Genomic DNA, 15514 nt, shown 5'->3' with positions numbered 1-15514 from the left:
CCCAATGAGTATGCAGATTAGCCTCGGAAAAGACAAGAGGTGTATCAAACTCGATTTGAAAAAAATTGGCTCCGCACAAGTCACGTGATAAAAAAATTACTCGCACTCCTGTGACTATCGCTAGGAAGGGGGGAGCCTCTACCCCTTCTCTATTTCAGGCGACCCCCTGACTAGCGATAGTCACAGGAGTGCGAGTAATTTTTTTATCACGTGACTTGTGCGGAGCCATAAAAAACTAAAAAAAGTATGGAAACAGCCCCCTATTCTAAAATTAAAAAGATATAAAAACATTGGAGATCTGATAACGCACTCTTGGGACACATGAGTGACACCCTCAAGAGTTCTGAATCTGTTCTAACTGAGCAGATTCGGCATTTTTGGTGTTTACTTGGCAAACTTGGCGGTTGCATTGATTAAAGAATCAATGATAGTCGATGGTATATTTGATTGTTTTTATTCTCATTTCGATTTTATCCTCTTCACTCCCTGGTACGTCAATATTTTAACGAAAATGGCAAAACGAAGCCAGTGAGAACCAAACTCCACATTACAATGTTTCAGGGTTGGCTGCACGAATGACGAGAATAGCGTTCCGCCTGTGGATATTAATTCTAAGAGTAAGGTTATTTTGTAACAGGCCCGTAGACAGCTAAACTGGAGTGGGGGGCGTGGATAGAAATATAGCTTTTTCTATACTTGCCCTACGAGATACTATCAGATCAAGCTGTGCTTATAAGATCTTCAAACACAATTTTCGCAAATTATTGGGGGGGGGGGGAGGCATTGCCCCCTGCCCCCAGTGTCTACGGGTCTGATTGTAAGGGTAGAAAAAATTTCTCCAATGAGACATTTTCCAGCGAACTTGAATCATCAAAATTCGAAAATTTATTCACCTTCTGCGGCAACGATGGTGCCGCCTCAGGTAGTAACTTTCGTGTACATGTTTATTGCGACACGAGCATCTGCAAGCTAGCAAAGACTTGAACTACCTTAGTAACATTGGTCCCTATTCTGTTTAGTTATTAAATGACGTCTTTTTTCTTACCCAGAAAAGTTCAGAGCGTTGAGAAAATTGAAAAATGACTGAAGAAGATCTAGAAAGAACTTTCTTAATATCTTTTATAGGCCTAGTTCTTACAAGTAGTATGTATTGTAGATTTGAATCTTGATATATAACAGCCCTATAAAAGCCCTGCAAAAACTAAAAGGCTGCTAATTTCCCCAAATTTAGTGATGATCTGCATGCGTTGTGTACTCAATGTTGTCCAAAGTCCACTTCCAAAAGTAGCCCAGAGCCATTGATTAATTGGTATTAATTTGATTTAATCCTAAAGTTAGGCTTAATTTCCGTGAGTACAGCAATACAGATAAAAATGCTCAAAAAGATAAACTCTCAGCTCTCCTTAAGGATATATCTGCTATTTTCAAGAAAAAGGTACCTGTCACATGACCGCTTCTAAGGCAAATGTATCAAAAATGGGTCTTGTATCAATAAAGAATGACGTCATTGGTACGTATCGATCTAAGCCTTTCTTGAGAAAGTAATTTTAAGTTTAAACAGAGCAAATTCTTAATTAATCTCTGCATAAAATTGAGCAGTGAATCTTAGCAGGGAAGACGCCTTCGATTATAATATATAAGTAAGTGAAAGATAAGATACTCCTCCGAAGGCAAGCTGGCCCCATGAAATAGTTTTGGCCACCACGCCTTGCGCATCGAGCATTTGTATCTGTAGAAGCAGATTCAGATTCGCGGAAAAGACCTTCCTCATAACATGACAGTTTCCAGCCGGCTCCGCTTTAAAAATTGTCATTCGCCCACAATCGTCATTTAAAACTGCAACTGCCGTTTGTTGGGGAAAATATAGGAATTAAATTTTTTTCAGTTATATTTGCAACGAGCTAGCTCATTTTCAAAATCTTTAATGTTATTTATGATATGAATATGAAATGAACATTGGCGCTTCTAGCAATTCTCCAAGTGTGCTGCTAGTGTATTGCAATTCTCTAATTTTGCTTCTGTAAGCAAACTTAAAATTAACCCAGGAATATTTTCCATTGTAATATCTAAAACTTTGATCAATACAACAAATTTGCTGGGTACATAAAATCAGGAATTTAAATTTCCTTTAAACTACTATTCTTACTAATTTTGGGGACAGGGATCATGACAACACTTTATCAGCTCACACGAGAGCCCCCACATTATGAAAGAGTTTTAAGAAAATTGCCAATTATAAACAAATGGCAAAGTTTTCTGCTACATAAATGCAATTCATTTTATTTTGCAGAAGAAAGTGGACCAGGCAGGTAATTAAAAAAATTTTTTTATGTTTTGTTATTCAAACAAAGAAGAAAAATGTGATGTGATACATAATTCCGGCTTGGAAACTTGTAAAAATGTGTACAAACTCGATAAAACTCCATTTTAAAAAGGAATTACCATATATCTTACCCATAGCAAAACTATCTTTCCAAAAGCTTGCTAAAAGACCAGCAATATATCAGTTGGTTAGATATGCGAGCAAGTGTCAAGGAAGACCCACCATGACGAACATGTGTGAAATGATCGAGGAACATGTGTGAGAATGCGACAACCAGTCAACATACAAGCTAGATTTGCCTCTCCCAATTTTTTGCGAAATCAGCAAAAAGAATAAGAAGCGAATATAAAGCTCGCCACATTTTGCAAGGCTTAATGAAAGTAGTGAAGAGAACAAGGGACTCTCTGACTCTTTCATGTAGTTCGTTGCACTTCTAAACTCTCCTATCACTTCATACATCGACTGGTGGCTGTGCTAGGCAGATTTTTCAAGATACCCTTAAAAACGCCAATGAGATTGTTGAGAGTTTGGACGACATGCCAGAAGATGCATGCAAGTGCAGGCAAATTTGAATTTCTACAACACTGAACAAAATCGCAATTGCGACACTGTGACAAGGCATGGAAAAACAGGCATATTCGCTTCTCTGTGACATATTTGGTTGGCCTCACTGGAAGCTGCATTTTCAGTTGGTACAATTAGACGAAGCTCGTGGGCAGCTAGGAGTCTTCGAAATCCTTTTTTTATATGATTTGCGAGAAAACAAATAAAGAAACACAGGAAAGTTGCCCCACTTGCAATGTTTTTGAGATAGCTTGGGAAAAGCATTCTCATCAATTCTTTGCTATTCTAATCTATTTCAAATGGACTGCTAAAGTTGTTGACATTTTACCATATTAGTGACAAAAAAGACTCAGCTACGATAACAATTGTACAGAAAGCAATTTTTGCCTTACACAAAGCGCTTGAAGTACTTTGTTACTGTGTATTAACACCAATAAGCCTGCGAGGAGAAGATGAATGATGTTCTTGGCATAAAACTGACATAAAATATGATCCTAAAATTTGCCTCATTATCTTTTAGCTTGATCACGCAGTTTTGTTGAGGAATATTTATCGACGCAGTTCATTTACACTTTCTTCACTGTATGAGAATTTAATGAAATAGCAGCCTTCGGAAAATTGTCTGCACTAAGCTTTAACAGCGTTGTTGAAAATTATAAAAAAACAGGTATCCGGGAAATTAAACTGCTCTTGTTGCCCTTTCTAAATAATTACTATTTGGCATAATGTACTTCTCGTTACAATTTTGTCACATTGACTAGTAAACATCCACGATGCTTTCTCATTTAACACCGGCTTCATCTCTTTGGCAATGCCAAACACAAATGGCATATAATGGCGTACCTGGCAACAACCCCATGTCCAACCGATTGTCATCCGAAGCCGAATAGAAATCGGAACAAACAACCGGAACAAGCAACTGGAACAAAAACATGAAGTTTCACTCACACACAGTCTATGCAAGTCATCTTGGGGTTTTTGAAGCCATGCTCAGGTAAGAGTTGTGTAGCTTCTCCAAAAACGTGTTGTCATTCTGGGAAAGAAAAAAAAATACATTCCAAAACAGAACATTAAGAATAACGAAAATGCATACAAAATTGTCAACAATAATTGTGTTTTGCGAAAATTTTGCTCAATCATTTCCAGAAGACTTGTACAATTTTCTACTTTATTGATCAGTAACCCATGATGATTCAAATGAGAAGGTCAAAATGCGTTACAAAGAACAACCTTGGCAACAAAACCAGCCGTATTTTGGAACCACACCCTGACTGATTAACAAAATTACTCCTTATTACGCAACTTTATTTCTAGACTTCTACTCAAATTTTCATTTCCTAGCGTAAAGCTTCGTCTTTGTCTCCATGAAGTAGTTTAAATATCGAGTTAGTTGGGATGTTGTGCACGTCATTTTCAAATGATCAAATATAAGTTTTGTGACCGAATTTTAGTAGCATCATGTCACTCCCAGACACTGCTCATAGAAACATCTTAATTTTTTCTTCTCTTAATTGAAACAAAAATTATAAAAATTATTAAGCACTTTTCTACAAATAGACCAAGTATTGGCGCATTCAAATCTGGACTCTAAAAGATTCACGAAGACCAGCTAAATAGTTTTAAAAACGTGCAGTTATTTGAAATGGTGCATTAAATGAAATGGGTCTATCCTTGTTGTGATATAAAAACATCATTGCGATATGGAAAGCGAATTAAGCCATCGCAAGACTCTTTGAGCTGGGATCAACGGGGCAACAAAATATCAAACAAGGCTCTACAGCATACACAGAACAAGAAACAAAGCACATGCTTTCAATTTTACGTGTATAAGTCACTATTTGAAAAAGAACTGCGTATTTAAAGGTATTGAAAGTTTAGCATTAATTGAAAAACGAAACGATGGAAAATCAAGTGTAAAACAAGTACACAATGAAGTATATCACACGATCCACAATGAATCCATTTCCAAAATTTTTGATGATGTTTCATTACAACTTATTCTGTTGCAATTGAAGATTAATTTTTGTCATTGTCCATTCTATCTTGTTTGCATAGCAATCAAGCATTTAAAGCTTCAATTTCTTGGTTTTCAAAGATCTTTTGGATCAGTCCGTAATCTTTTAGTGTAAAATCGAAGAAAATTTATCCTCAATATAGCTAATAGAATCAAGAGTTGTATTAAAGCACAAATATTTTCTTGCAACGTGCGACAATTATTGTCTAGAGCAAAGCCCTTAATTTTGTCGACAAATAACCAAAATTTTAAGATGTCCTCGCTAAAAGAATGAGCCTTTAACTTCTGTCAGAGACATGAATTTAGAAATGCCAAAAATTCATGCAGAATTTGTTGCGTTTTCTTGAAAAGTTAGCCCTCAAAGCTGAAAGTTATGTCCGAATGGTAAAACATTCCGTTTAAACATAGGGTTTAGAAAAGGAAAAATTTGATCAAGGGGGGGGGCAGTTGTTGATATGGGCTTCTAGAGTCAAAGATCAAAATTTAATAAGCTCGGTTTAAAATCTACAGTAAAAATGACCAATACTCATTCAAAAATGACCAAAAAGTATACGCTTTTCTCACCTGCAGTAAATCGATAAATGCATCTCTGAACTGCTGCTTATTCAATTGTGAAACTTCTCCTATGTTGGATATATCCTGAGAGCTTACTGCTTTTAAACCGGCCTTGAATTGCATTGGTGACATCAGTGAGCCGACAAGGCCACTTGGAGGGGGTTCTGGAAACTTAGACCCCAACATCAGTTCCTAGAAAAGCCAAAACAATGCCTGATTACAGACATCATAATTGACGGCTCTAATTCCATACACGATAACAAAAGAGGCAACTGCAATCTAAAGAGAATTTACGACTTAAAGTCTCTACTAGTTCAGCCCTTATCATTCCATTTTCCTATTGTAGTGAAAAACTACATTCTGAACAGACAAAAGTTGTAGGAATGCTTTTTTAACAAAGAAAGCAACATTTTCAGGGTGGATGGCAAAGAGGATAAGCAGGCAGCAATGATGGATTGAGAATGTTACTCGAGTCTGAAGTCGTCAGTTTTTAAGCTCTAAAACACTGCATTTTAATATGACTTACACGGCGGGCAGTTGATCCTGACGGAGAATCAGCTAATTGGGTGAGAAGCCCTGAAAAGAAAAAAAAGTAAAGTCATAAAATGAAACACCGTTAAGAATTGAAATAATAATATTCCAAAAAATCAAGAAAGTTCATCTGTATTGCCTAGAAAATTCCCTATAAAAGATCTAACAAGGTGTTGAATTGTAACAGCTTTTCGTATTTATATATGGTCAGAAATTTAGCTTGGAGTCTTAACTATAAGAGAAGACGAATTGTCAGGAACACAACTTCAGTAATATATTAACCAAAATCTAAAAGATAGGTAACTGTAGAGACTAAAATGTAAATTAAATTAATGCTATCTTATTACAAAATTAGCGAGTAAAGGAGTTACTTTATGCGTCAGCTTGCATAAAAAAGAAGTCACCATCCTAACGTAACATCATACTAAGGACAACCACGCAACAAACTAAATATAGCATATCTAGCACACGATGGTATGAGGCCTTGGCTGTTGCGATAGAAGTTTACATCCTTCAATCATCAAGTTTGAGAGTGAAGCATTATCGGAACAAAAATGCAAAATAATTTTCCTTGACTCAGACGATACCACGATTGGACATAACGATATCATCTCTTAAGCAAAAAAAATTCTTACTTTCGATAGAAAATATGCTGCTAATAAACAATTGCGCCAAGAAAAATGAAAAAGGGGTCAAAATGGCGCCATTCAAATTAGAAGATCTATAAAGTTGTTTAATGTCGAATTATTAAAGTAGAAAATAAATGCGAAATTCTTACCTCTTCCTACTGATTGTCTTGTTCCTTTTGGTTTTGTTGGTGTTCGATTCATAGGGCTATTTTCAACGTCGTTTCCAGGGTTTTTAGCGTTTGGAACAACATCTCTAGCGTTTTCTGCTTCTTGACTGTCAGTGTTGCCACCTAAGTTGCCCAAAACATTAGCCTCTAACATAGCTACATCAATAACGTTCGTTTTTGGTGGAAATGTTCTCTCCTTTTGCTTCGGGGCGCTATCCTCTCTGTGTACAGCAAGATCACCAGGGTACTTCTTAAGCTGTTCGGCTAGCATTTTGTTTTCAGTATCCACTTGTTCTCCATAAGACAAAGTTCTTGACCGTGACTTTCTTGCTTGCCGTTTCGTGCCCTGTAGCAGTCTCATTAAGGTTTCAGAATCTTGGCTTTTCTTGCCTTTCATATTCATGGAAATTCCAGCATCGTCGCTGTTGTCTGGTACAACTTCATTTATACTCTGTAAGAGAGTTTAAACAATGATGCTTTATCATCAATATAAACAGGAACCTGAATTCATGCTACCCACATAAACAGGCTTCCCTCCAAATATGAAAATACAAAACGGAATCTGGTATAAATAGGTTTTCATTACCAATCCCAATTCAGTTCTTCAAGTTTCCCAACAAGCGCTAAGCTAGTGCCTCAGCTTTGCCGTTAGATATCTTCGCCGGAATCTTATATCTTATATGAATCGAATAGGTTTTCATTACAGAACTCAGTTCTTCGAGTGTCCCAACAAGCGCAAAAAGTTCTGAAACGGGACTGGCAGACCTCAAAAAGAGAGGACCTTTATCCTCCTAATCATTAAAACCCAGCAACACAGTTACAAATCTTCTCACTGATTAATCAAACTCAAAACATATATAAAGAATTCAAACTCTTTTAGGATGTAAAACATGAAAAGAAAATATGTTTTTCCTGATTAAAGGAAAAGTTTCAGATCTAAAGGCAGGAACTTTAGTATTAGAGTTGAGGATGTTAAGAAACAAGTTCAAAAGTCAAATGTAAGATAACTACGAAATTATAAGCAAATGCAATTAAACTTGATAAACGGGTTGAAATTTTTGCATGAGCTTTTTTTGTCGCTATTAACACAATAATCTGACGTGATTTAAATTCTTGATATTGCGAAATTTAAAAAAACGTCAAAAACCTTTAAATGAAACTAACGGATTTCTTGGAAATAAAATTGATAAGCAAAGCGATAATTTATCTGAATTGACAGCCTATTAATCAAAACATTCCTTGTAAAATTTACTAGCAATATCAACTGGTGATGCATTTGAAATTATTACTCAGCTGAAAAGGCCTTTTTTATCGCGAGTCGGTTTGCACCAATCATCATGGATAAAATGGGATGGTATACCTTAATCTACATGTGGTTTCAACTAAAGAACCTATCGATTTTCTAGTTTGGCGTGAAAAAGACTCGTGACTGCCTTGACACTCTATAAGAATGTAGAGATCTCAACTTCATTTGCATTTAATGTATATATGCCTAGGCCATGCTGAGAGAATCTCTGAGAAAAACGTATGCGTTTGCTCTCTAATTTAGCCCATAGAAAGAATATATAAGATGTAGGGGTATTTTGATGAAAGCAACTGGAAAGGCGACCTTGAAGCCATTCTTGAACAGCAAGCACTTCAGGGCTTATCTGAAAATTCGAACGGAACTCCTTTTCTGCCCATTCGACAAATATCTCAATTAACTCAATGCAACTTCAAGATGAACAACATAATTACATCCATATACATAAAATCTTTGAACGATTATTTGCTAACTACGTTGTTCTTTAACAAATGCATTTTCTACACCTTATTATTATGTCTGTCCTTGCAATTGCTAGTTCTTCATTTTGTCCGTTCCGAGCATCCTCACCTGATATATCTTTGCCACGATGGCTTTTGTCGAACCAACAAACGTAAAAAAACGATGAATTCCTTCCCATCGCCAGTTTATGCGCTTCTATGGAATCCACAAGTAAAAAAGAATTCGAACGAAATTCAAAAGGGGACTTACTTCTGGAAATGAATTCGTTCTCTTGAGAATGGTTGGTCTATTCTGCTCACTGGGCACAAATTTCGTCATAGATACAGATTTGGTGATGCCGTCTTTTTTATGATGCCGCTGAAAAAAATACTGACAGGTAAAACAAAAGAATCATTTCCCATAGGAAAAATAGCCTAAATACTTAATGTATTCAGCCTTAAAAATGGAAGCAGCACGGTTCAATTTAAAAACAGAAATATTTTAATATTTCTAATAAAATTGATTTTTGAACTGCCTGCTTATTCAAACAATTTTGGCTTTGAAGGGAAAATAAAACAAATTTTACTGCGTTGAAATCGTACCAAAAATACTTCACGAGGATGAAAACGTCTGAATTGTATACGCGAAAGGGTAATACAAGTCCAAATAATTTTCGTTTCTCACAAGTTAAATTTAAAAAATGCTTCACGCTGTTGAATAAGCGTAATAATTTTTAATCAATAAATGAAAAACGAACAAGTTAACTCAAAAAATGAGCAATTTTGTGTACTTTAGCTTACGTTATACAGTTTGAAAACGCTGTTAGATTTCAAAAAATTGTAACTTAACTAAAATCGATGGAAAAATTTCACCTAAACGGTAAAACAGAAAAAATAACATGACAGAAAAGTCATTAAATATCTCTGACAACTTGTTTGTGGGTTGAAGAGGCCTCAAGCAAAGTTGAAAATTTGCGATAAGTTTGCAAAGGTTATAAAATTGTATGAAGTTCTTCATATTTTAATGAGAATATCACCATACCCCTCTTCTAGATAATCATTATTTAACCTTTATCAAAGTCTCATAAGTTTTTTGGCCTTAATTGCAATTTGTGCAAGTACAGGGAACACTGTATCTTTCTCCAGCATTTATACACTGATGATTTTTTGTACTAAGCCCTAAAAAAGTACCTTTTACAATGACCAAGATAATAAAGACGATGCCAATGGGATCATGGTAGACATGGCTACCTATAGACCTTAACAAAAAACAGTAGCACCAAAGGCTATATCAAAATTTTGCTTATGTCATTCATAAGCTGATTTTCTTATTTCAAGCTATTTTGCTTGGAAATCCATAAGGGTTTTTACCTGGTCGAAGTCTTCCTTTGCTTTGGCAAACAGCTGCATCACATCCACTTTCGGGGGCTCAGCCTGCAAGAAAACAGATTTTGAATCATCCATGTGAAGCAGGATAATTTTTTGGAGAGATTAAATCTCAGCCATTCTTACAGCATTGTAAATGTCAATTTTACTTAAGTGAATAGCCAGAGTTAAAAGGATGGTTCTACAAACAACCTTCAGTTCACTACAATTTAGGCATGGCAGCACTAGCTGTGGTGATAATTAATGAAGAGACTCTTGCATGAACTTAGGTGCGGGCATTTTGATTGGACAGAAATAACATTAATTTTTTGAAAACAGGAAATGCTTGGGGATCTTTCCTTTTAACTTGGGACATTTACTTTAAAAGCTACGTTTCCATTCAGTTTCAGAAATAGCATTCTTTGCTGAGAAAAAGTATATCATGAAAAATCAAGGATAAATCAAACTGCAGTTGAGTGTTTTGGTCAAAAAGCTTGATTTTATTGAATAAACAGTTGACTAAAACAAAATAAACTTATTGATTCTGTTATTAAAAATGTTTAACTTTAAAAAGTATATATATGCTAAAAATGTCACCTTTTCAACTTCAGCTAATGCTTCATCTATTTCAATTTTAAGCTGCTCCTTGTCTCCTGCAAGTTCAGCTATCCTGATGACAGTAAAAATTTGAGCTTTTAATTTGCAGCCAGGAAAGTAGAAACCAAATTCAAAGAATATTCTTTAAAATTTACTTTAATTCAAAGTTATAGTTAGATAACTTGATACTTATATAAAGCTTAAAAAGCATAATCAAAAGCAAACTTACATGTTCATAGATTACTTTTAGAATTATTTCTTGCTTTGGGAGCCTACACAATTAAGAATTGAATGAAAATCTGGCAATAACTAAAAATAATAGCTTGTAAAAACCTGGTCAATAGTGCTGAAATCCGTGCACATTCAGTTGCATCATAGAACCAAATTCCAATTATATCTAACAAAACAGGTTTCGATAATGAATAAAATCTAACATAGAGAGAGAGATTATGTTTTTAGTTCTATTTTCATAAAAAGCTAAAATAAATGACAGGTTGTGAATTTTCATATTAGAATATAACAAGCTGAAAAAGAATATTAGAGGGCTAAAGCAGATATTTTTCAAATAACATCTGAGTTTAATTTCCAACCCAGAATGTCTTGTGTGGGTGTGTGCCAAGGTGCGGGCATGTAATCATGATTGCACTTCAAACTGAAACGCTTGTCACATATACTTGAAAATCATAGAATCATATATCACACACTAATGGCAAACATGATGACATTGCAATCATGATGACATTTGGAACAAGAATCCTTTTTGGAGATTGGAGAAAGGCTTAGTTTGCTAAATTTTCTTTGTGTTCTGCAGGCTCTAGTTCCTCAAAGTTGCTCAGCATCTTTATGTCTTTTACTTAAAAGCAGAGAAACTTTATTCAACTAGTCTAAAGGTGCTCAAATAAATTCCTTCTAAGACTGGCTGCTTTGATTTTAACAGAAAGTCAACAGAAAATTATTTTCTGCAACCTAATCTCCTTTTACATAAATAAAAACAGCTTGATAATCAAATATGTTTCAACTACTTTTCTATCAAATATGTTTCAACTTTTAACAAAAAATTATCACTGATCAATATTTCCTGTGGCATTATGTATAATTTCCTGCAAGAAATGCTCGCATGCATTTACCGTTCCTGCTGTGAGTCATCGGTCTTTATGAAGTGTGGTTTTCAGTTTTTAAAGGGCATGGTTAGTAGTAACATTCCATGGATAAGTAAAATTTAACAACAACCTCTCCAGATAAAACAATATATCACACATCCTTACCTGTATACTAAAACTTGTTAAGGTTTTCAAAAGTTTTTTAAAAACTTGAAGAAATCATAAAATATCTAAAAGAAATTATGTTGAATTAGTAATGGTAAAAAAAGCACTGAAGATACCTTTTGCAGTTCTGCAAAGTAAGAATGGCTCTTGCTGTCTAAATTCCATTCCAGTACCAATAATTGTTAATAAATTTTCTTTTTTCAGTCTATTCATAATCATCATTGCAACTGTAATCCCATCCTCATTTCTTTTATAAACAAATAATGAGCCTTCAAACTCTGTTTTCTCCTAAAGAATAAAAAATCAAAGAACTTAAGGTTGCCAAGTCCAGTACAAGCATCTACATGTTCACAATAAATGCAAAAATTGTGATCAAATTTAGGCATGCAGAAAAGCCCACAACGGGGAAAAAAAATAAATTATCATCTGCCTTCTTTCCTTCTACCTTTATCATTTGTCAATATTAAATGAGACTTTTGTTGAGCCATTTGTTTTCAAATTCAGAGTTAAGAGAGAATGAAGTTATCCCCCAGTTTTAAACCCACATGAATGAAAATTGTACAAGCTTTTGTTTGGGTTTCAACAAATATTCGTTTTTGAGAGATGAAGAAACATGATGCAAGGTTTTGTTTTGTTTAGCTAAAAAGGACTAGTAACTTTTTCATTTAAATTCCGCTTCTTTTTAAAAAATTCTCCTTGCTTTTATTAACAAAATAAATTAGCAAAAAATACAAGTAATGTCATCAGAACATAATTTATTGCATATTTTTTGAAAATAATTAAACACAAACTCCTTCATATTAAAATTTGCACAGTTAGAATTCATGACAAAATTGAATAGTTCTATAAGGGTGACATGACTCTAGGTGAAGGGGCTTGGGAACGATATTTAATGGCACGAATATGCATTTCTGAGTTTCAGTTGAAAACAAAATTGAAGGATTAGTTTGATGTTTTGAGGAAGAAATTCAGTGAATTTAGCGCTTTTTCAAAATTGCCTACATTGGATCTTAACTGTTTATTAATGCTTTGATAAATTGGTTCAACATTTTCCTGTATTTTGGTTATCAAAACAGTAAAATAATCTTTCAAAATTATTTTTATTTAAATGCCATTGAAATGACACATTATTTACGCAAAGGCCCTTTTACCAAGAAATTTTGTTTCGGAAAGTAAATGCCTTATGCCCTTGGCCACTGTGAGCAGGGGCGTAGCAGGGGGGTGACATAACTTTCAGAGATCCAGTCAGTAGATTTACATTTTTAACAAAATACTTTTATGCCAAATTAAACAAGAGAATTTATGGCGGTAAAATATGGTTTTGCATATCACAACCCCCCCCCCCTTCCCCAGCGAGAAAGGTCACACTTTGCCACTGAGTATGAGCCGCCATTATTGATTATCATTTCCATACTTTTTAATCCTTAAGTGTATATATTAAACTTGAAATGTTATTCATTTCTTCTTCATTTATAGTTAATCATTGCAATATTCGATTTGGATTTGTTGACCTGTGTGCATAAGTACTGCATTAAATGTTTTAGCAGATAAATACTAAAACTAAAACAAGATAAACAAAGAAAATCAAGCATCAACAGAGGAAAACAAAACAAAAAAAAGTTGATTTTAAAAGACGAACATTTATTCAAATTGAAGATTTGAATTGGAACTCAATAAAACATATTTTTGATTTGAGACTTTTAGAAGCCTTTGTTATATAGGTCCACATTAGATGTAAAGCTACCATAAATAACCTGTCTGATGCAAAACATTGTTGTTGTATGTTGTGCCATGCACGTTTGTGAAAAGTTTTCTTTTAGCTCCTCGTAAAAACATCAATGTGATGTGATACTCACCCATTTCTCTGTTGTTGCATCGAATTTATAATGTGCGACTGACGAAGCTGTATCTAAAATGCCTTCAGCGTGTTTATCTTGCTTTTTCAGTGCAGCAAAGTTGATTCTTCTCTCCCTAGTCTTATCATTACCTTCCGCCATCTTGGTCACTTCTGAGAAAGCTATGTTACCCCTGCGCTACAATGCGCGCGCAGTTCATGCGACCGAGACTCGAAATGGAAATAATTTTTTGTGAATCAAATACAATCTTGATTAGGAACAGTTCCAGGCAGTAGAATAACCAAGATGGTAAAAATGGGGGTTGCAAACGCGATTTCAAACATCAGGCAAACATTTATTACCTGTGCTACATCCCTGTTTCTGGCATATATCTTAACAGGAAGCTAGGCCATTCCTCTCTATTCTTTCGCACCCCAGCTGTAATCGTCACAATTGAATGATTATTAAATATTTTGAAACATCGACAATTTTGCAAGTAGTCAAGTGTATAGATCTAAGGAGCCGATAATAGGTTATCTGGCTTTTTCAAAGACAGGGTCCCTTTCAAAGCAATTATCTTACAAAATTTTATCTATGCCAAAAATCATTGGGAGTAGCTGTAGCCTGAGCAGGGCCTAAAATAAGCTTTGTGGAGTTGTAAATTAAAATTGTGGACCTGTAATTGTAGAAAGTGTGGATTTGTAAATAATGCATGTTCTTAAAAGTGCAGCATAAAATACCTATCGAAACGCCTAAGAAAGAAAAGGGAATATTTTTCCAATTCGCAATGAATGCCCATTATGTATTGCACTCATTTTTTATAAGAAACTTGCGATAAGAAATAAGCATTGGATAATAAAGAAGAATTAAGAAACTACAAAACTCGAAGCTTTACTGCATGCGGAGAAAAATCGATTGCGCTTTATGATATTGCTGTGTGCTATTTTGAAGTAAAATGGACTCTGTATACAGCTTTAACTTCAAGACATCATCTCAATTAAGTTTGCTTTTATGACTTGCTTCAAAAAAGACACTGTGCCTTAAGACCAAGACCGAGATTATGATTTCCTGCCCGTAATGTATTTTGGGGTTTTTATGTGATATCTTTCTGTAGATTTCAAAAAAAGTTATAAACCATTTCAACTAAGGTGTTTTGAATTGTAGAAGCATTGGAAAGATTCCTCTCAAGGCTACAGTAGCTGAACGATGATAAGCCTCTCGGTGGTAGCTGAGAGGAACATCCAATTGGGAATGTTGCATAACAGGGACTATAGTCCTCCTCAACTTTTTTGCAATAATAGGTTAGAAAATGTTTTGAAAGTTTACGCTAACGAACGCATTAGTAGCAGTTCTTCTGGGAACACGTTTTTGTTCTTTTTGATGATGCTTTATTTTGTGTGATCAAAGATAAATTTGTATTTTATCTAACTCGGTTTTGTATTTTTATGTTAATTGAAATCTTCTTTAAATCGTTTAAGATGATAAGGACAGAAAAAAGCAAATATTTTCTGAAAGGAGTGGTTTCCGGTGTTTCAAAGAGCGTGTAGGTAAAAAAATTTAGGGGCAAGCCTGCTAGTCCCGTTCAAGCCGCATCATTGATCCATTGTCTATCATTACCAATTGCAAACACTTTATACCAGCATCTGTGGTTTCATTTTGGGAGTAAATTTTGACTTTCTACCTTCAGGTTATTGCCAATTGTTTTGAATGGTTGGCAGCCACATATTTTGTGGTTGGCAGCCAAATGCAGCCAACTAAACGAAGTATACAAAAAAGCTAAATTTTTGCTAATTATTGAGAGTGATACCGTAATAAAAATTTGCTTTGTAGGTTACAAAAGTTTTCACTTGCATTTATCTTAAACTGTCTGTTATCTTTTGCTTTGTTTCATCATTCATCATTTGCAATTTTGAAATTATTTTGAAT

General features: G+C 34.7%; 1 protein-coding gene across 1 annotated transcript; it reads right to left on the bottom strand.

The window, feature by feature from the left end:
- Positions 1-3108: 3108 nt before the first annotated feature.
- On the bottom strand, positions 3109-13779 carry LOC135692708 (uncharacterized). Its single transcript, XM_065210959.2, has 10 exons — positions 13610-13779; positions 11870-12041; positions 10822-10885; positions 10489-10561; positions 9898-9960; positions 8798-8905; positions 6766-7234; positions 5983-6032; positions 5466-5648; positions 3109-3920 (listed from the first exon to the last, which is right to left on the bottom strand). The coding sequence occupies exons 1-10, from the start codon at positions 13748-13750 to the stop codon at positions 3852-3854; spliced, it is 1392 nt and encodes a 463-aa protein (XP_065067031.2). The 5' UTR covers positions 13751-13779; the 3' UTR covers positions 3109-3851.
- Between the last annotated feature and the right edge of the window lie 1735 nt (positions 13780-15514).

Source organism: Rhopilema esculentum, chromosome 3, assembly GCF_057945365.1.
Source record: "Rhopilema esculentum isolate cy_ngs chromosome 3, ASM5794536v1, whole genome shotgun sequence".
Taxonomy (NCBI): domain Eukaryota; kingdom Metazoa; phylum Cnidaria; class Scyphozoa; order Rhizostomeae; family Rhizostomatidae; genus Rhopilema; species Rhopilema esculentum.
Note: the sequence above shows the minus strand (reverse complement) of the source record. Positions and strands in the feature narration are given on the sequence as shown.

Excerpts from the sequence above, each read along its gene's own strand:
- LOC135692708 (XM_065210959.2), bottom strand. The coding sequence starts at position 13,750 with ATGGCGGAAGGTAATGATAAGACTAGGGAGAGAAGAATCAACTTTGCT. Across the intron at positions 12,042-13,609 it reads ATGCAACAACAGAGAAATGG|GAGAAAACAGAGTTTGAAGG; the intron begins GTGAGTATCACA and ends TTTATTCTTTAG. Across the intron at positions 6,033-6,765 it reads AAGACAATCAGTAGGAAGAG|GGCTTCTCACCCAATTAGCT; the intron begins GTAAGAATTTCG and ends TTTTCTTTTCAG.